Source organism: Sparus aurata, chromosome 20 (genome assembly GCF_900880675.1).
Source record: "Sparus aurata chromosome 20, fSpaAur1.1, whole genome shotgun sequence".
NCBI lineage: Eukaryota > Metazoa > Chordata > Actinopteri > Spariformes > Sparidae > Sparus > Sparus aurata.
Window position 1 is genome coordinate 7,486,342 of NC_044206.1, and position 21,722 is coordinate 7,508,063.

The 21,722-nt window shown below is 38.7% G+C and overlaps 1 protein-coding gene across 2 annotated transcripts in view; it reads right to left on the reverse strand.

Annotated features, from left to right (window-relative positions):
- The window catches only part of slc39a11 (solute carrier family 39, member 11), a 154,495-nt gene that overhangs the window by 59,704 nt on the left and 73,069 nt on the right, over positions 1-21,722 (reverse strand). The window contains exon 5 of one of the 2 annotated variants that reach the window (XM_030400710.1): positions 3,091-3,208. In XM_030400710.1, the coding sequence (XP_030256570.1) occupies positions 3,091-3,208 (118 nt within the window). Of the gene's footprint in view, positions 1-3,069; positions 3,209-21,722 lie in introns of both variants that reach the window. The other variant, XM_030400709.1, reaches the window with a different exon arrangement.

A 21,722-nucleotide genomic window follows, 5' to 3' on the forward strand; every position in this document is an offset into this window, starting at 1 on the left:
TCTTTCCGATGTATAAAACTGCATAACAGACTGAGCAACACAGGCACTTGGATATGCGAATCCCTATTTTAAATTTTTCGGTGTGCTGCAGATTGGATATACTTCACTCGGAAGAGCACAGTCAAACATGCAGTGACTTACAACTAAATGTGATCCCCAAGGGGCCCATGAAAATCAAACTGATCTTATTTATATATATGTGTGCTCTTTTCCGTTTCCTGTGTCGGCAGACTCGCCTCGGGTGCCCTCAGGCAAGCCACAGGGATGCAATGAATTTGTAACAGATCCGTAGAAGGTTGTCTGAAATATGCATTCAATGTGAACTTCAGAGCTGAAGGAAATGTGGCATCTCTGTAAACAATAAGGACAATCTTGGATTCTTGGTCCTATTTGAGGATACAGAAAATAACATTCTCAAAAAATACATTATTTTTCAATTATTTGAACTGTGGTTTATCAGAACAATGCCATTATACAGTGTGTGCTCATGAGCATGCTTCTTACCCCTGTCAGAGGGCAAACTCGAACTTATTCCAATTCTACCAAGTTTTCAAGGGTTTCTTTCTTCCTTTGTCTTGTATTTCAGTTGAGAACCACTGACTGCTAACTGTGAAATGTCCCTGAAAATAACATTGAGGCAACTCAAGACCTTTCACACTCTGTTCTTCAGATCTAACATTCAGCAGCTCTACCTGACATCAGTCCTCACATCAGTGGCCAGCCTAATTCCCCTGGGATTTAAAATGATGGAAAAAATTTCATTATCATCATTATAAAATCTCTGGCATAATGTGAGGTCACTGTGATAATAATGAAAATGAAGAGGAGGAGTGACTCAGGTAAAATGACTCAGACAGCATATACACTCACAAAGGAATTCAGAAACAAAAAATAACTTGATCTTTTGTTTAATTAGCAATGCTCAGGTTGCTACCTCGCCATAGCTTGTGTATGCATGAATAACCTTTTAAATAACAGACTGATCTTTAATGTAGGTGTGCACATTTCAGGACCGTGATATTGTGTATCCTGGCTCATTGGGATGGTTTGGTGGACGTTGACTGGAACCAAGCCATTGTTATTGCATTTAGTTCCACTGCTTTTTCTACTGTGACACATCAAAATATCTGCTGGCAAAATGGGTGTATCGTATAATTACAGAAAACACAGCTTTCCTGCTGCCAGACTTTTTTCATGTGTCCCCTCAAAATCAAAACACTGTGTCAGAACCAGAAATACACCAGTTTATTTATAACAATGGAATACAATCTAAAAGTTCCAACCAAGAACTACTACAATTCAAATTGTTCAAATTGTTTTGTTTGTTCTTATGAGATGTAGTGTTAAGATATGTGTTTAGTTATATTGGTGCTCACAAAGAAAAGTAGCACATTACGAACTTAAACTAGAGGGAGTGGGGTTAACAAAAGACTCACAAGAGGCCAGTGCCTGTGGTTTCTGCAAAGTCAGTCCTGGTCCCCCTCTCATGTTTTCAAACTGAAGGGGATCATTTGCAAAAACTATCATTGCCCTGAGTTTTAGTTTAGCTATTTCTTGTTTTATGTTAAAGATTGTGCTTGTGTGTCATGTTCTGCTTTACGCTTCCTGTCTTTGTCTGTTTCTCACCTGTTTTCTGTGCCTACACATTTTAAACTAGTTTATTTGGTGCCTGAGTATTACAGTGTGTTTTTACAGCATTCTTTATTGGTTTGTCTGTGCTTACAATTTCTGTGCCTGTGTTGAGCTTGTGTCCTTCTCTGTGTACTTTTTCAGTTCCTAACAGCTCTTGACATTTAGTAACAACCTTCTTTCGGGGTTTTATTATCTATTTATACCTGGTTATTAATTACAGACTAACAGTTTTTATAGTCAAACCTAAATTCCTTTCTTCATGCACTTCTTGTGAGAAGACAAATAAGCTTGTCAGTCCTGCAGAGTGCAGCATCACCTGCTGCCACTTGAATTTGATTTCCCCACATCCATGCAGCCCTGATGATTCCCCGACAATGTTCAATGATTTATTTCCCAGTCCGGCCAATTGACTTCATATTAACTTCTCCTGGTTGGTTTGTCAGAACTGATGCAGCGTCCTCTAACACTAGTTCACAACAGTTTCTCAGGCAAATATTATTTTCTCTGCCCAACATATTTGGGCAACAGTTTTTCACTATTTGGAAAGCTAATCCTTGGGTATTATGTGGTTTGAAATCATTAGGGTGTACAATATAGAGCCACTTGGATTTCATTTGCTCACTGAGATCTAAAAAATATAACCAGCCAGACAAGTGATGGAACAACATTGATTAATCTGCCGCAAAAAAAGAAGTACCAGTGTGCTTACACACAGACACACAGCCGTTTCCTTTATGTAGTTTCTTCCTTGAAATCTATATTTACGATTAACCTGACTTATTTTTCTACATTCATTTCTTTGATACATTTCCCCCATGTGTCACTCTTTTGTCACCTAAACGATTGTGCAGTTTGTGTAGTTCATGTAATTACCCATAATGCTTTAATCTTTCTTTGATTTTTTTCGAAAATGTATAAGCTCCTTGGCTTTGCTGTGTCACAAGCACAAAAGGATTTCTTCAAACCTAGTTTACTGAAATAAAATCCAACGAGTCCTAAAACACTTAACTCAAACGGGGTGAATACTGTGTTTTGCAGTATTCATGTGCGTGACTTAGTGTGTGCAAAGTGTAAGATGTAGTTATAGTCAGGTTAGTATCCCACAACCAAGAAAACAGCTATTCAGATTAAAACAGCATTCAAAGTTAGAAGAAGAGTTTACAAGTATGAAAGATTGGACAGATAAGGCAGATGGGGTAATCAGGACAGTGAAAAGAAGCCATCAGAGAAGCTCCAGGTGAGATTTGACAGTGGGAGCCAGTGCAGTCCCTCTTCAGGCATTTATTTTATTTTCTGCCTGAAACTTGATTTCCCTACTAAATCAGTAAGAAATGAAGTGGGACTGCAGTGGCTACAGATACAGATGCTTGTATGGTTTGTTGATGACATCCAGCACAAATTGTAACCGCTGATGTGGGTATATGAAGGGAGGCTTGCCTGAGAGAGGTCCAGCTCTACCTATCCTGATGGTCATCTCCTCATCTGAGAGTGGGAATGAGGGCTCCCCTGCTTTCTCTTTAGCCAGCTTGGATTCTGGAGGGAGAGCCAAGGCTATATGGGGGTCAGCACCTACACCCTGTGGATGAGAGAAAAATGACAAAACCAGAAAGGGTCAAGAATCTAAGCTAAAATCTTTACTACAGGTAATTCTTTATTTTACGGGTCCCCCAGTTACCTTCAAATTTAGGTCAACTCTCACTGCAGCCGATCAAAGTCGGCCAGCTCTGGAGGAGAGAGCTGATGGCAGGGCAAGACATTCTGACGAATGGGTTTATGCTAACTCTCATTTATCAACCTGACTGTAGCAGTGATCCGCGGAGGTGACCTCCATTGTTGGGTGTTTATGTACCGCAATGTTGACTACCGGCTGGATGGTTGGGTCAAACAAGCACATGATTTTAACACAAAAGAACACTGTTCGGGAACGCAGTGCAATCAGATATCTAAGCTCAGTTTTATCTGAGAGATATGAATTTGGAAGCCCAGTCAGATATGCATGACTAGACTCTTTGGTCAAAATGAACTGCTTAAGCCCCTCATTTCAATCCCTCATTGTGCTTTGTGAAATCTCTATACAGCAATCTTGCAAAGTACCAGAAATGTGCTCAAAGGCAGGCCAAAAAAAATCAGGTAATACATTAGGACCCACTTCAGTCCCTTATCGTGGCTGTTGATATGATGCTTAAGAGTTATTTACATATACACAATTACTGTTAATAGGATTACAGAAATTAATTGCCACATGGTGATTTGACATGCTCTAGGGGATCTAAGGTCTCGGGGCACTTTCTTGATATGCATAGTTGGTAATCCAGCCTTGCAGATATGTTCAGATAGATAAGTGGGTCCCTGGACCCTTAATAGGTAACCACCACCAATAATACAGTACTACTGTACTGTACTACACACATTACCAACAATGGACCTTTGCAACAGAGTGATACACAGGAGGCGATTTATCAGAAGGCATGCAGCCTTCTCTGGAGCCAAAAAGACGTAATACTATATTATTCCAATATGGCGTTGTACCAGTAAACACTCTTTAATGTGAAAAAGTTAATCTTAAAATCTTAAAAATCTTAAAACGTTATATTCTACTGCATAGGCCCAGATTTTTGACAACAGCCACAAAATAATTTACTATCCAGTGACAATCCAGTGAGGGATTTGCTAGCAAGTCAGACAAGACAGGCTCACTTTTGTTTACTCAAGAGGAAGAAATGTCATTCGACTCTAGCACAACCTCCCAAAAAAATAAGATGAATGTCAAGCCAGCTGATTAATTGCTTTACCAGAACACAATGAGACAAGCGATTGCTGTAGGTTGTTTTTCTGGGCTTATCAAAACACTTGGGCCTCCAAGTCTCCAAAAGGAATATAAATGCAAATGTTCCCTTATTGGAAATACACAATGAAGGGGTAAATAACAGCTTTAACATAAGAAAAAAAAAAAAAAAAAATCGCCAGCTCAGTAGTTCGCTATACTGCCATTATTACAGGCAACTTGTGTGACGCTGAGAAACACTGCAAGTGATTTAGGAAGCAGAGAATAATATCTCAGCCAGCCCCATTCTTTTTCACTGAATAGTATCTAACAAAGAGGAATGCCGATAGTGCCATCTGTGCTGTTGTGTTAATCAGGTTTTTCATTTCTTGCGGTATTATTTTGCTACTTGAGCTTCTATGATAGAGAAAGGATGTTAACATGCATAACCAGGTTACTGAAGTTACTTTGTGCAAAGCAAATCATCAGTGTTCACAAACAAAGCTGATGTTTGCTCATGATAATTACTTTTCTAAAACAGAGGCGACTAATTAATTATTATTAATTTAAATTAATGACAGTTTGGAAATTAAGACTTTCCCAAAGTCGGAGGAGATGGTTTGACAGCACGGTGAGATGACTTTGCACAAATAATGACAGCACTTTGCTAACAATAACTCCAACGACTTTTTTTGTGCAATGAGGTGCTTTAAAAGTTTGTTCGGTTGAGAAAGAAAAAATCTGCTTTGTGATCAGTTAGAGCATGTTGCATAATGCCATTAAATTCCACTCATTCACAAGAGAGACCAAACTATAATGCAAAATCCATTAAAACATAAAAAACATAGCAGATGAATGAATTTCACAACACCTGAGGCCAACAAATACATACGACTGAACAATGAATCAGCATCACAAACAGAAGTGGATTTAATTAAATGGGTTTTTGTTTGAATGGGCAATTTGATGAAAACAGAGAGCCCGCATATTCATTAGCAGACCATTACATGAATTCTGTGCGGGCTGAAAAGAACTTTTTGCATCTATATTTCCTCCCTTCATCGCTGGAACATGTTTGTCCCCCCCGTTTGTGTCACAGCTGGTTTAAAATCTGGTAGAGTGCAGAGAGAGCTTGTGCCTGCATCCGAATGCACTTGTATGTTCTCTCGGAATAATGAGAAGAACATGGTGAGAATCACAAACAAAATGCTTCGGTCACCAAGCAACATAGGTTTCATTGTGTAGATTATGTACGTACAGCCTCTCTCTTGAACAAGCTAATGGAGATCTGAGGACAAAGGTCTGTTTGTTTTTCTCCTGTAGAACACTACTCACTGTCATCTCAGGTTAGTATTGTGCATAATACTGTATATTATTATTGTTATTATTGTTATTGTTATTATTATTATCATCATGATCATCATCATCATCATTATTAATACTAATAATTATAATAATAAAAACGATAATAATAATAATAGCAATAATAATAATAATAATAATAATAATAATAATAATAGTACATTTTATTTGATGGCGCCTGTCAAGTCACCCAAGGTCACCTTACATGGAATAAAAGCATAAAATAACATCAAACATCATTAAAACCAAATATTGACCTAAAAAAAACAAAACAACAAGTGTAGTGCACAGTGACCAGTCAGAGTGAGTATGCCAGCTTGAACAGGTGGGTTTTGAGCTTGGATTTGAATGTTGCGATGGAGTCTGACTGTCTTATGTGTGGGGGGAGGGAGTTCCATAGTCTGGGTGCCGGGCAGCTGAAGGCTCGGGGACCCATGGTACTGAGGCTTGATGTGGGAATGGTTAGCAGTCCAGCAGAGGTTGAGCAGAGGGTGCGATTATAATAGTATAAAACCTTGATGAAGCCTCCTTTTTTCCCCAGAAAAATGCATTAAAATCAACATGTACAGCGAATAAAAAGTATTCAGAGATGTCATGTTTTATTGTTTTACAATCTTAACCAGTCTCCATTAAACTGAATGCAAGTTTAATGCAAAAAAAAAATCATTTACTGATGTATGAATAAATTACTATTAAAAAATTAATATTGTTTACTGTATGCACCTTTGGCACTGATTAAGAAGTAGTTACAGCCTTGAGGCAGTGTTGATAGGTCTCTATGAGCTTTGTGCATCTGGACACTACAATCTTTCCTCTTTGCAAATCTGCTTAAAGCGTGTTGCCTCATTGGTGAGTGGCTAACCTTTTTGAAGTGCAGCTGCAAACCAGGACATTGATGTTCTTGTTTTGAAGCTATTCCTATGTAGCTTTGGCTTCACGTTTGGACTCAGCATGATGCTTGGTCACTGGTTTCTTGCAGATTGCATAAGGTTTTCCTTCAGGATTTCCCTGCATTTTCATGTTACCCAGTGCCCATAACGCCACCACCACCAAACCTCATGTTGGGGAATGATGTGTAGTGTGCAGTGTAACATGTGCTTTAATCTCATGGCCAAAATTGTGTTTTTGTTGGACGAGAGAAGAATCTGCCGGCTCACTTCAGTCTCCCAGAAATCGACGCTCAGATGTCATATGAGATCTTTCTCTTTGTCGCTCTCCCATGAAACTGCGATTCCTACAGCCCCTGGCCAACTGCTCTCGTATGAACAGTCTTTCCAATCTGAGCCTCTGATGCTTGAAACTCCCCCCAGAGCATTCATAGGTCTCTTGTTGGCCTCTAAACCAAATGAAACACCTCTGACTAACACATCTTCATTTATGTGAATTTTGAAGCCAACCTGGTTCACCAGTGGTGATCTAAGTGGTGACAATGCAGTGAGAGGCAAGAGAGATTTTTTTTCCAGTAAAAAAAAAAAGAAGTTTTTTATCTGCAGTTCAGCGTCTAAAATCCACTTTGATTCAGTGCTGTGAGACAATAAACTAGAAGGGTATTGAACATTTTATAAGCAATGTACATGCCATATATGTGAGCACTGGGTCTGAAATGTAACGCAATGTCGGAGAAAAAAAAAAGGTTTTTTTAATAAGCGTAAGGAACATTGCTGGAAACAAAAAGAAACTACTGCTCTGGAAAAAGTGTCTCTGAGCCATGAATTTGTTTTAGTCTGTATTTGTCACTCTTGCTCTTTGGTTATTACTCACGCCAGTGGCAATGAAGCGTATGAAAAGGATGCAGCCCAGAACGCAGCCTGCACAGAATATAAGAAAATAAGGAAGAAGTTTTCTCGGGCGTGAACAAATGAATGAGGTGGTCTGTGACATTTGAGGATGATGTGGTGTTATTGTTAGGCTGAATGTGTATCCAGAATTCCTGCCACAGGAAAGACATTAACATTTAAAATGGTTCCTTCCTTTCTGTTTTGCATGCGTCTGTTATGGGGAGCAAAATATACCATCTCCAGCATGTAATTGTAATTCATGTGTTAACTATGTGTTGACATGTGTGACGGCAAGTGTGGATTCAGCTGAAAGTGTGTGTGTGGTGTGATGGGACGGATCATATACCATCTCAAAGGACATTATTAACCCACAAAGGCCTTTGGTGACGACCCATGATACAATCTCATCAGCAGGTCCTGGCTCACTATTAAAAACCATTCCAGCAGTCGTCTGGCTCTGGTGATCACTGAAAGTCACCCCTCTTCGCCCCGTCTCTCTCTTTCCTTCTATGTTTTACTGCATTCAGATCGGAACCATTTGATCACCTGCCTTCAAACCCGGGCAGGTGCAACTGGCAGGCTACCATGGGAATATGTTTGATGAAACCACTTGATGTGACACAAAGCAATGTGGCTATTTATGAATATTACCAAGAGGAACGATGCTCATTACTCACTACAAACCCCTCAATGTGAAGAAGAAGGAAAAAAAACGGAAGTGTGCAAAATATCACACCCTGGAAGGGAAATGGGAACGCAATGCAATTCCGAATAAACTACCCATATATATTATCCACAATAATGCTTAAGTGTTAATTTTGGTTTTCCAGTTACAGGCAATAATTGCTTCCCACTGATTTAAATATCCAATTAAAATAAACCTGGAGACTATCATGTATACAGCATGCTTACAGGTTTTTGGAGGTAAAACAGGAAATAATCTGTGTATATTTACACATTCATAGGATTTAACTGCGGTTTACTAAATCACTTGCCAACACACAGTGTATCAACCCACTCCTTCCCAAAGCAAGAAGAACCTGCTGATGTCTATATTACAGATCTTTGTGCGCTGTAGCAGGACTCTATATGAAAGGACTTCAGCTATCTAATGTTTATGTGCTTCATTCTGTGTGAAAGCTGCAGCAGGAGAGAGGACTCTCAGAGGACTTGTTACAGTTTGATGAGGAAGACAGAAATAAGAGGACAAAGTCAAAAGTGGCAACTGTGCCCCTTCCGTCAAAAACCACACACTGTCACACATTTCCCCACACAGGGCTCTCTCTCTCACACACGCACACGCACGCGCGTGCACACACACACACACACGCGTGCACACACACACGCACACGCGTGCACACACACACACACACACACACACGCGCACACACACACATAGACACACACACTTTCTCAAGTGCAGCTAAACCTAACTGGTGCTCACACATCAAGCAAAAAACTTTTCTAGTCTTCAAGGAGAACAGATTATTTTCTGGCAGAGAGATTTCAATCACACCAGAGGAAGCGATTTACACAGTCCTATTCCTTCTATGTGAAAAACTGAGCAAGATTTACACTTGGATTTGTTAAAAGCAAGAGAAATATCTCACCAACCTCATCCATTATCCCCTTCTCAACAGCAACCGAGTGCCATAGTCTTGTGCCATGAAAACATCCTTGATCATTATTTGAAATGTATGGTCATGTTCAATTCAAATCACCACTGAAGTAGATGGTTGTCTTGAAAAATGACATCCAAATATGACAAGATAATCTGCTACCTGCATCTGATAAATGTCACCATGAGTGTCGTGTCACTGTCAAGATCATTTGTTCTGGCGCGGTTTAATGAAACCCCAGGAGAGTAAAGCTAGCAAGTTGAGCTCTCAATACTCATCCGTACCATGACCTGCGAACAAAGATGTGTAACCTGGCACTTGGAATTGCCATGGCTGGCTTCCCAATAATGATGCTATTTTTGAAAATGAACATTTTCATGGGTGCTTTGCAAGTGGTGAACATGAAATATGAATATTTGAAAACAGGTGCAGAAAAACCAACTACATCTAATGACGTATAATTTACCTACTTGTATTTTTAGCTCGAAATGTCTTTCAATATAAGCAGCAATAGTCAGCAACCTCACTTTGCCACATCTCTCATTTGCCAAGCTCATAAAGTACATAAAATGTTGCCAAATAATTGGGATTGCAGAACATTTGGAAAGCAGGATGTACACTTCCATCTTAAAGTTTGGGGTTACCCAAAACAATTGTGTGTTTTCCATGACTGCTTGACAGATGGCATCTAGCTCCAATTTTATTTGTTATTTCCCAAATGTCCTTCTACATTACTCAGAAACCTTAAACTTAAATTAATCTGTCAATTACACATTCTTATTTATTTTTTTCTGTCCAACGTCAATGTTCCTCTGCCTATTTTAATCTTTTCTTTTACTGGCCAGTCTCAGATATGGCTTTTTCTTTGCTACTCTGCCTAGAAAGTTTGGAGTTAGCTGCCAGTTGATGATCTGTGAGGCATCTGTTTCTTAAACTAAACACTGATGTACTTTGGGTCTTGCTCAGTTATGCACCACAGCCTTCCAACTTCTCTTTCTAATCTGGGAAAGTCCAGTTTGCACTGGTCTTGAAAGAAACAGTACCCAACATTGTATGAGATGTTCAATTTCTTTGCAATTCCTCGCATGGAATAGCCTTCTATTCTCAGAACGAGATTAGACAAGTTTGGACTAGCTAGCATGATATGCCATTGGACCACAGGAGTGATGCTTGCTGAATATCGTCTTCCGCACACCTATGTAGATATTCCATTAAAATCTGCCAATTTTCACTTAGTCATCTACCACAATAATGTGTATACACTGTATCCCTGATTAATTTAATTGTGAGTAAGAAATATTTTTAATTAAGTCAGTTTTTTTTTTGTTACATTTATTTCAAAAACAAAAACAGAAAAAAAATGTAATGTGACCCCAAACTTTTTTAGCTATTTGATCAGCTATTTTTTAAATAATTCTCATTTTTGGAAATGGCAAATCTGGTTACTTTTCTGTGGAATTTTGGTCAGTTGTACAGTAATTTGATTTTCAACAGCTCAGTGTGCCATTGCCCTTTTCAAACCGTCTTTTGTTCTGAATCTGAACAACAGCATAAAGAAAGCACATCCAATGCACATTCCCACCTTTCAGCTGACGGCAGGTCACCAGGACTGTAATTAGAGGAGCCCCAGACACTGTAATCACTGTTGAAATTCCACTCGTCATTCATTTAGCTATCAAAATAAATGCACCCAGTATCACGCCTGTATTAACAGCAAAGAGCACTTATGCATTTCCCTCTTTCATATGCCTGTTTAATGAATCATTTGCATCCAAATAAATGTTTAACAGTGTTTTGTTCTTGCTAGCACATTACCCGTCACTCTGTCACCCTCTTCACTGATGGACATTTTAGCCAATGATGTGACCAGTTCAATAGCATTTTCTACTCTGACTTAATATCTGACATTAGAAAAAAAGAGAAAAAAAAAGAATAATGGAAATGATGCAATTAAACAGCAGGCCTTTTTTTCCACAACATCCATAGCCACCTTGGGAAGCAGTTAGCCAATTAATATGCAAATATGATACTGGCAGGAGCGCACATAGTACTCATCTTGGAATGTTTCAGGATACTAAAAAAAACCCAAAACGCTCCAAAACATATCTGTGGTCAGTTATATATCGCCCCATTGACTTTCTCTCCTAAAATGATCATCCCCGACGGCAAAGATGGTTCAGTAAAGCTCAAAATCGAGAAGTGAGCCCTTTCAGGACAGCTTAAACTATCATTAAGACAAAGACAGAGCAGTTGGCAACCAAGCAAGGAGGATAAATGACTCTCCTCTGCAGCTCAGTGCTCAGATGACTCAGTGTGTCTCCCTTGATAGATCACAGGAATGCTGAGAAAGTGGTCGGATAAAACAGTCACAGAGTCAGACCTTCTGCTGATGAACTTCGATTTCATCTGCATCTTTTTATGTACATGAGTGGTTTTCAAGATTTGAAAACGGTAATATCTTAAAACATTTCTATTTTTTATTTTTTTATAAATATGAGGCCCCAGGCCTAGAAAGCCAAAACCCATAAACTATTTAAATGTTTGCATGCTTCAATGCTAACCACATCACTGGGAAACTTTGCAGGTATTGCGAATTTTGTCGATTTAGTATGATGGCTCAATACTAACTGTATTTGTTTTTCACTGAGTGGAACATAAATTTGCAGTCATGCACATTAATGTGTAACATTGAGATACATACACTTCTTTCTTTCTTTGTTCCTTTGTTCATTAATTCCTTTCTTTCCTTCTTTCTTTCTTTCTTTCTTTCTTTCTTGCTTTTGTCAATGTTGAAAAGGTCTGTTTGAGACCTTGAAAATAGATATGTAATGATTTGCAATTTATTCCTCCAAATGCTTTGGTTAATCTTAGGTTTTATGCAGGGGTATTTCATGAATCGAAAGTAACCATTAGAAAGTGCACTGCTGTGAGTATTTTTTTGCACTGGCATATATCTGTACTGTAAGTTAATCACAGTTATTCCATTTTCTGTAACTATTCTGTTGGGATTGTATTTAGTACTTGATCTTGGGCTTAAGTGAATTACAGTTTTTACCATGTTAAGAAACCATCACATGGAATAAGAGTTCCTGACACACACTGGGTTAAAATGCTGTAATTTTAGATGCAGAGTTGATTTGATATAAATATGCCTCATGTTAGCAATGCGCTAAGGTCAGGGTTCAGCAAACAAGCAAAGTGACACTAACTGCTGAGTATCCATGCTGCACAAAAGCATAAGTGGTACCATGTTTACGCTCAAGTACATCTTAGAGCAGCCCAATTAACCTGGGTGCATAATCAGTATAGCAATGTCGCATTTACACCCATTCTACTTTGACCCAGAAAATGCATCTCTGTGTGGTGTGCGTTCTTGTGATGATTATATATTGTCAAAAAGGTTTGAAGGACAGAATCTGTATGGCACTGACTGACAGGAAATGGATCAAAGCCAATCTGCATTCATTGGCAACAGGATTAATTACTGTCACATGAAAGACTAATCAACATAGCACACACTGAGATGCACATACACACTATGGTGTTATTGTCACTGAAGTTACAGGATACATGGATGTACATCACACATGCTACACAAATGTATTTTCATATTAAATATATTAACATAGGGATGACAGCAGGCTGTCAAACCTCCACTGTAAACAGTTTCTTCCTCCTCCTACAGTTTTTGCAACCTTAAGTTACCTTGAAATGACCACACATAAACACGCACAAATGCACTGAAGCAACTCTTCTGAAAAATAAACATGTCATTATTGATCAACACATATGCCTCCCTAACCAAGGATGACATGAAAGTGTGTGTGTGTGTGTGTGTAGTGTGTGCGCGCACATGCGTGCATGTGCGCACATGGGCTGACATCCTGCCAGAGAGAATGATGTCTCCTGGTCTGGCATCCCGCTCTTAATTAATGAGTTATCAGACTGGTGGGGACTCGAGTACCATTTTGCCATTAACAAAGGCCAGTGCACACGCTCACAAGCATACACATTGGCGTGTGTGTAATAAGGTGTGGATCCTGTTGACATCTGAGTGGGTAGAGCGATAACGATGATTATGATGTCAAACTGACATCCTGTACACCTGGAGACCAATGGACCCACTTCTCACGGAATTAAAGAGACACTACACCAAACGTGAGCATCAATGTGCACTGTGAATCCAAACTGAACGACTACAGACTGAGAGAGAAAAAAGGCTAACAGATCTTCAGTGTGTGTATTCCTAAAGATTTTGGGAGAGGTTCTTACAGTAGATGAATAGTTCTAGGAAGATAAATGAGAAGCTTCATGTTGATGCGTTGGCCTAGCAAAAAGACTGGAAACAGAGAGGAACAGCTAACTTTGTCTCTGTCCAAAGTAAAAAAAAAAAGAAGAAAAGAAACAACATAAAAAACACAGACATTATCATTGCATTTTATTACCTTTGAACAGAGCCAGGTTAGCTGTGTCCCTCGCTTCCAGCCTTTGTGCTAGTTAACCTGCTGCTGGCTCTAGCTTCATATTTAGCATACACGCACAACAGTGGTAACAATCTTTTCACTTAACTCTCAGCTAAAAAGTAAATTTGTGTATTCCCCCAAAAGTCAAGTTATTCATTGAGGGATACTTTTAAGGAATACGTTTCCTTTAACTAATGTGTTTTGCTTATTGCATCAAAGTGCAGAGTTTGACACCGGGAGCATTCATCTGCTGGAGGGGGAACTTTTGTCTGTGCTCATCCTAAAACTGAGTTTAAGCAGAGTTTCCGTAAGACAAAATTGGTGCTGATCTGAGTCTCAATTCCATTTTACATTTTTACCCCAACCACAATTTTCGAGTTCTCTCTTGGACCCACTTAAAGTAAGTCTTGATCTCTCAGGTGCCCACTGTTCCCATGTTCTGTTGGAAATATGTAAATCCATGTGCCATTCTTAGACAGGTAAATGCCCAGCAATCATACTTAAGGGTGCATGGGGAAACGCCTGCAGGTATTATAAAAGCTGCTTCTGTTTAAGTGATTGATATCCTGTGGATAAATGATGGCAGGAATCTACAGTGGCAGCAGTAACTGGACCTCAAACGATTGAGTCCTCCCATCAGGCATACAGGGTTTTCTAGTCTGTATTCTACAAATAATGACATTAACTTTGTTTTTATCCATCATTATACTTTATCTAGTTTTAGTAGTGTATCACTATCTTCAGCAGCTCTGAGCATATCTATTAGTCTACTGCTGAGATAGAGTTATACTGATTTGGAGTTATACTTGGTCAGTTGCCATGCTGAGCTTTGCCAGTGCTTAAAAAAAAATGCCACTTTCAAAATAGATTTATTAAAAACATTTGAACTAAGGAATCCAATGGTGCTTTATTTAGTACCATCCATGACACAGGTTAGTGTGTGAATCTAACCCTTTCTTTATGGATGGAGACAAACAGTACCGACCAAATTACGTTGGTACTACCGAGAAGTTTGGTGTAGGTTTTATGAAGACAGGTGGTGGTATAAGACAATAAAGATTTAAATCGGTAAAATCTAAGAAAATGAAGAATAGGAAGTGGCTAAAAAAGAGAAACAACATGGACATGGAAAGGAGGTATGATATTCTCTTTAACATTTTCTGCTGTTGAGCAGTTAAATATCTCCTCGATCCACCATTTGAAGCTTTAATTATTGTGACAAGAAAGTTGAAGAGTGATTTGAACAATGAAATCATAGGAAGTACAGCCTTTTAACAAACATGCACAAATTAAATGAACCAGAAACACACACACCAGGAACCAGGTTGACAAGGGTAATTAGTGGAATGCCGGCAGGAATAATTAGTGAGCTTAATGAGAGTATGTGGCGACAAATTTGGGGGGTCCGATAAACAACCTATTTAAATGTCTGTCTTTTTGACATGTACTCTGGGTGTCTGTGTGAAACAGAGTGTGAGTGACGGAGGGACTTGGCCCAGGGTGATCAGCCTTTATTACACACTCACTCAGAAACAAGTGTACTATATCATCAGAGTGTCCAATGACTTTCTCTCTCACTTGAATGATTGTCACTACCATTTACAGAAATGTGTGTGTTCTAAAATCAATAACATTGACTGGTTTTCAGGCACCACGGCTATACTATTAATTTGAAGCCCCTGTTGGTAAGATTGTGGATTTTTGAGTTTCATTCCCAACTCATCAAATACTGATGCTTTCAGGTGGCAGACATCAATCACAAAGCCTGAATATTTGATGAGTCGGTAAACCCAAAGCATCAGTATGTCTATCTTACCAATAAGAGACTTAAATCATAATCTTTTCTTTCAAGTTTGATTCGACTTTTGGGTATCCAGTTCAATTCAGAATGGATTTCCAATTGTAACTGATTCTCAATTCAAAACTGATTAGCGATTGAATAAATAGAAAAGATGCATCATTTTCAGCCGTGTGCTAACAGACTGACGAGAGTTTGTTTCTTCACCACAAAGCTGGTTAAACATGTTGAATGCTGTGGTGTGTGTTTGTTAGCTCTGTGCATGTGTGTTTGTTAGCGTCGTGTAATTCTTAGCTTATTAGGGTTGTCAGCTGGACTTGTTTGTTACTGATGACCGCTGATCCCCTCGGGCAACGCCAGCATGACAGCATAAAAGCTGTACACAACATGTGGCCTGCTTCATGTTCATCTTGCACAGGAATATATGAAGTCAATAAATAAAAAGGAATGCTTGAACCGGCTGCCATGTTCGGAGTTAAACTTCAAGATAACGCTGGCGTGTGCATGCTGTATATTTTCTGGGTGCTGCACTACCCTCAGAGTTTAGTTCTGCCTTTCTCGTGCTGTCAACATCACGCTGTTAATTAAAATTAAAATTCAATATCTAAATTGATTTTTGACAGTTGTGAAAAGATTCTAAATCGTAGGAGATAAGATCTTGTTTCTTATGTAAACCAATGTTTTTACTCCCCCTAACGCAACATGCACTTAACTTACAGGAATGCTGTGTATCTAAGTACTACTGTTTCCAAACCAAGCAGGTCATCTGTTACAGAGGGTATGTATTCTGTAATAACATCTGCATCATGTACGCTTAGCAAAACTTTTCTTCAACTAAAACAAAAAGTACAGTTCCTCTCATTTCATCCACTTTAGATTATAACAGACAAACTACTGTTTGAAAAGGTGAACAAATGCAGTGTTTCCCACAGAATCAGACTGGTTATGTGCTATTGAGCATGCGCACCCGAGACTTCCTCCGACCAAGTTGGCTAACTTCTGGTTTAGCCCAAGGCTAACTTGAATTGGGATTAAATGTCATCTTCTAGACCGATTTGCCCAAATTCCAACAGTAAAACAATCATTTTGTGGGGTTGTGAGGCTTTTATATTACCGTTTTCCAGATGTGTCTTTCACAATGTTAGCTTTTGGAAAAAATGTTAGGACAGGTTACCTGCCCTGTCCGCATCTAGCCCTAAACTGTGTAGCCCTTCCTTTGCCCAGATCAAAATCTGATGAGAATCAAGAACGATCTTGATTACTGCTGCATAATCAAACAAACAAAATCACAATTTGAAAAAAAAACCCAAAAACCCTTTAGTTTAAGATATTGTCCAATCCGTGTGAGCCACCAATAAACCTCAGGATCCAGGCACGGGAAGTCAGTATAAGTCCATCATGCCATGGTAAACAAGGGGTTGTTTTTGAAATGTCTGATCATAAATTTGAGTTGAATTTAAGATAGTATTTAATAGTCCTCAAGAATTTATCAGAAATCTCCTTCTGAAAACCCTCTTTGCCATCAGGTCCTAGCCCATAATATAACAGTGAAGATAAGACGGGATGAGTAGGGATAAGTAGGGATGTGTCTGCAATGCAACCCCAGAGGGTTGTTTTCACACATAAACACACAGAATGAGATAAAAACACAGAGAGATGCAAAAAAGGCCCCTGAGACAAAGAAAGATCACGGAACTGAGGCAGAGGGGAGCCAGAGGGAAAATACATGGGGGTTTGTGCTTTTATAAAGCACTTATCAAGTTATCTGTGTTGACTAATTTGATTTATATTGTAAAATTAATTGACATGTTTAAATATTAAAAGATGACAATAGAGAAATGTGACTGACAGTGAACCAATAGCTGATGTACACACTGATGTCGCTGCAGCGGGCTGCCTACATTGATTTGAAAACTGGATGTAGTTCTGCAAACTATGCAGTTAATATTTGCAAAGTAGTATGCTGTGGCTCTGCACCCCCTCCCAATATCATATAAAGAAATCCAACTAATGTGATATCTCCTTATTTATTATTCCCGTGTTAGAAATATGGAACACAGAGCAGTCTCTAAAAGAAAGGCGAGAGGAGAGAGAATCTGTGAGAGAGAAAGGAGGAGGGGGGGATACAGCAGTCAGTCATATTTACTAATGAGATATGAATATTAATAATACTAAAAGTATAATAATAATAATTATAGTAAGTAAGACTGTTTTTTTTAATTGCATCATTTACTTATCAGATTTGCTTTGCTGAACCAGCCATTTTGTAAGCACAGAGGAGATTTTTGTTGTTGTTGATGCTCAGCATGGGTTCTTGCTCAACCAAAATATTCCCTCCGCTCTGGATTTGAACCGCCAACACAAAGTCAATCTGTCACAACAACTGCTGCCCTACTCCTTTGATGGGAAGCACAAAGAATGGCCACTGATATTTGAACAGGCAGAAGCGCATCAGCGGTGCCTAACAGAAAAACAAATGTGACAGCAAGACAAAAAAAAACGGAACATCTTGACATGTTTATACATGACTCCAAATACACAGGCCACATCTCTGTTACACGTCCTCTCAGCAGGAGTTTATAGTTCTGAGAAATTAACTTGACTGTCAACAAGATCTCCATGTCTGGGCAGATTTACTTTGAAACCAGCATCTTTTCTCTTAGGTAGACATGAGGATACAAGGGCATAAGCAGGCACCCACCAGCTCTCCATCCCTCACACCAAACTACAAACCCTCGGCGACAGAGCCTTCTGTGTGACAGCCCCCACTCTCTGGAACACTCTCCCAGCTGAAATCCGCAAACTGACTTCTCTGGAGACTTTCAAAAGAGACCTAAAAAACAATCTTTTTAATAAGGCCTATCAGCTCTAGATCCAGCCACATCAATCAGCTTTTCTATTTCTTTATCTTATATGTATTTTTTGTTTATCCATTTATTCTTTGTTTTGTTTGTTCCACCTTGTTAAATGTCCTCGGGTACCATGAAAGGCACTATAAAAATTAAATGTATTATTATTATTATTATTATTATAAGTTAGAAAAAATGACTGGGTGTATTTTTAATGACCCGCTGCTGATCCCTGCCTCTCCTCCCCATATCACCTCGATATCTCATGACATAAAAAATGTTAGCCTAAATGCCTGCTCACAATTTAATATGAGAGAGCAATGTGCAATGTAAATTAACTGATGAGCTGAGGCCTGAAAGATCAACAGTCACCGTTTGTACGCTATCATTTTGTGTAGGCTGAAAACTCCTGACTGTGTTCTGTCACTGTGGTGATGCAGAATCTTTCATGTCTGCATCGCAATACATCTGGGAATCGTACAGTTTCTTACATAACGTGACAACGAGGAAGGAAAAAACAATAAATCGCAGAGGTATTGCAGGGGATGATGAATAATAAGAATTCTTGATTGATTGAGATTGAGTTTGAGAAGTGTGAGAGCTTTGTACAAGTAAAAGCGATATTGTTGTGTGAATGCCTAATGTAAATGTTGAAATTTTTGGGTGACCCAAAATCTTTGAGCAGCAATGTACCTCCAGTCAGAGATGGCTTTAGAGATAATTCAAGTGTGATGGCCTTCTCATGTGTTCTAGCCTGACACTTCTTTAACTTTGATTGGATAAAGGCAAAGACACAAACCTTCCTTTCTCTACTCTTACCCGTTTCTATTTTTGCACCAGCCTATTACACAGTCCTGATGCATGGCTGCTGTTTTTACATCTTTTGATTCGAAGGCACAGATAGAAAACATCCTTGAGCGCACTCACATTTCTTTCACTCTGGAAAGAAATGTCTCATCTCGTTGAGTGTTTGAACAACACAAACAGCAGCTTGCATGGCAGCCACCGCCATCAGTGTATGTATGGATGGATAAATGTCAGTCGCTTTGGACAAAGCGTCTGCTAAAAGCCCTACATGTAAATGTAAATGTAAATGAAGACAGATAGCATTTGGGAGGCAATTTCAGCAGTCAAGGAATAAACAAACAAATCAAAATATAAACATTATAGTTTTTGGGCTCATGGTGGTAAAAATATGAATTGTTTTTACAGTTTTATGGTGCTAATCATTGTCTGTAAAACACTTCAAGAAAGTTTGTTTATTTGTAAATAAAACCGGTATTCCGTTTAAACAAAAACTTGATATTCAGTATGATTGCTGCAATCTCCGAGCCACCCGTTGAGTAAAATGGATGTTTATGTTGGGGAAGAAACAAAGACGTGACGGATAATTATTTTCCAAGTCGATCCCATTCTGTCAGAGAATGCCCTACATTTCCCATCCTGTCTTCAACAATATCTCATCTTCTTCATCTTTAATTTACTATCTAAGTTAAAATGATTAAACTTAAAAGATGTGAGAGCCAGTTGAACTCAGTTCTGAGTAGCCCTAAAATCCTGATAATTAATGATTAAACAGATGGTGTGTTGCTGCTTTCAAAAGAAAAGATTTCATAAATTCAGAATCTTATGCCAAAAAAAAGTAACAGTACAAATAACGACAACAGGTCTATCCCGCTCCATGTCTTATTTCCTTGTATTTTAAATTGTTGCATCATTTTGTTTAGTTGTGGCCTTGTTCAATCTTGAAAGGCTTGTTGTGTCTTAAGTGCTGGATAAAGTAAGAGATGTAAAGTAAATGAAAAATGAAACGCTTTTAAGACGAAATAAGTTGGTCCAACTTGAGCACCAACTTCAGGGCAGACTGCTGGCCTTTTCAAGTCGCTATCACAAGCTATTCAGACATACTGTGCATTGTCAAGCAAGCTGACTGACCTTTTCAGCCTCTTCATCGTGCCTTTGAAAGAAAAATGCTAACATCCTGGTATATTCGCTCATAGTCTATCCCACCTCTCTGTATTTCTATTTTCTCTGCCCTCGAACCTCATTTTATCTTTTTAAATGGTCATTACATGGATCAATACATAGCTTGATAACTGGATAGGAAACTCTTGTCATGTCTTCTAGGGAATGACTGTCATGGCTGAGGTAGACTGGTGTGTATTAAGACGACAAAGTGAAAAGCTGATAGAAGGATATTTAGTTAGGATTTCTGGTCCTCTCTTCAAGTTCCAAAACTGTGTTTGGATAAAATTTGCACTACATAAATTGCAACTGTCTGTCCTATTAATGCTTTTTCCACTACTGTTATGTTGTGTTAGTGGCCTTTTGCCTGAATTGTTTTTGTAATGCATTTTAGAAGGCCAACATCATATGTATTCCTGGTAATTGCCAGAATTGACTTCAGAATCTTCCCTTTTGTCGAAGAATGCTTAATTGATGTCATCATAAAGCTACATCAATGTGGATTTAATAACATTGATCGGTGTGGTATTCATGGTCCTCACAATTTAATCTTATTGTATACTTTCAATCTGGTGCAAACAGAAAATGCTACCGCAGCTTCAATTAGCGAAACTTTATTTAGCTATCATCAGGAACGACAACAACAAATTGATTATATTTAGTGCAGACAGTGATCATTAATCAAAAATATGTGAACCTTTTTTTCAGGGATTTTTTTTTTAGACAGCAGGTGAGTTTTAAATTGCAGTGATGGAACAAGAAGGATTAGCAACAAGTTGCTATTAGATGTCAGCGGGGAAACGAACCATTCCCTGATGAAAAAAGGCAAACTGTCGACTGGCTACTTTATTAACATAGTTCAAGTTTGTTTGCCTGCCCTGTTGACAAAAAGTCACAGCTAGAGGAGTGCTTGCTGCCCCCCAAATTCGGCTACCTGCAATATTAACCCAAATCATCAATTACTAATGATGCTATGATTACTATGATGCCAAATCAACCAGGACTAAAATCTTTAGGATTATAACAGTTATAAAAAAAAAAATCTTCGATAGCTGCAGCCATAGTTGTAAGTGTCGAGACAGATATATCAAAGTTTATCAAAACGTTGGAGATTCTCAGTTGTGGTTATGACTCTGATGTTAATGCTTATTTGAAAGTGAAAAACTGGTAATTAAAATAACTCAGTGTAAATGGGTTGAGGCTGTTTGATTTGACCGATGATGACAGGCAGAAAGTTGAGATTGCGAATCACAGAAGACTCACTCAAGAAATAACACTATTCCTCACTTCAAAAACTGCCAAAACTCATCCACATTAATATTCATAACTCAGCGAGACCCTCTTATTTCCATCACATCATTGTGCTGTTAAACCAATATTTTCCCACATACAGCTTTCCATTTTGCAAGAACATTTCAAGTGCCTTCTGCTCGACCAGTGTAACAATTTCTTTTTAGCAGAGATCATTTTCTTTTGCAGTGAGTTTCAAAAA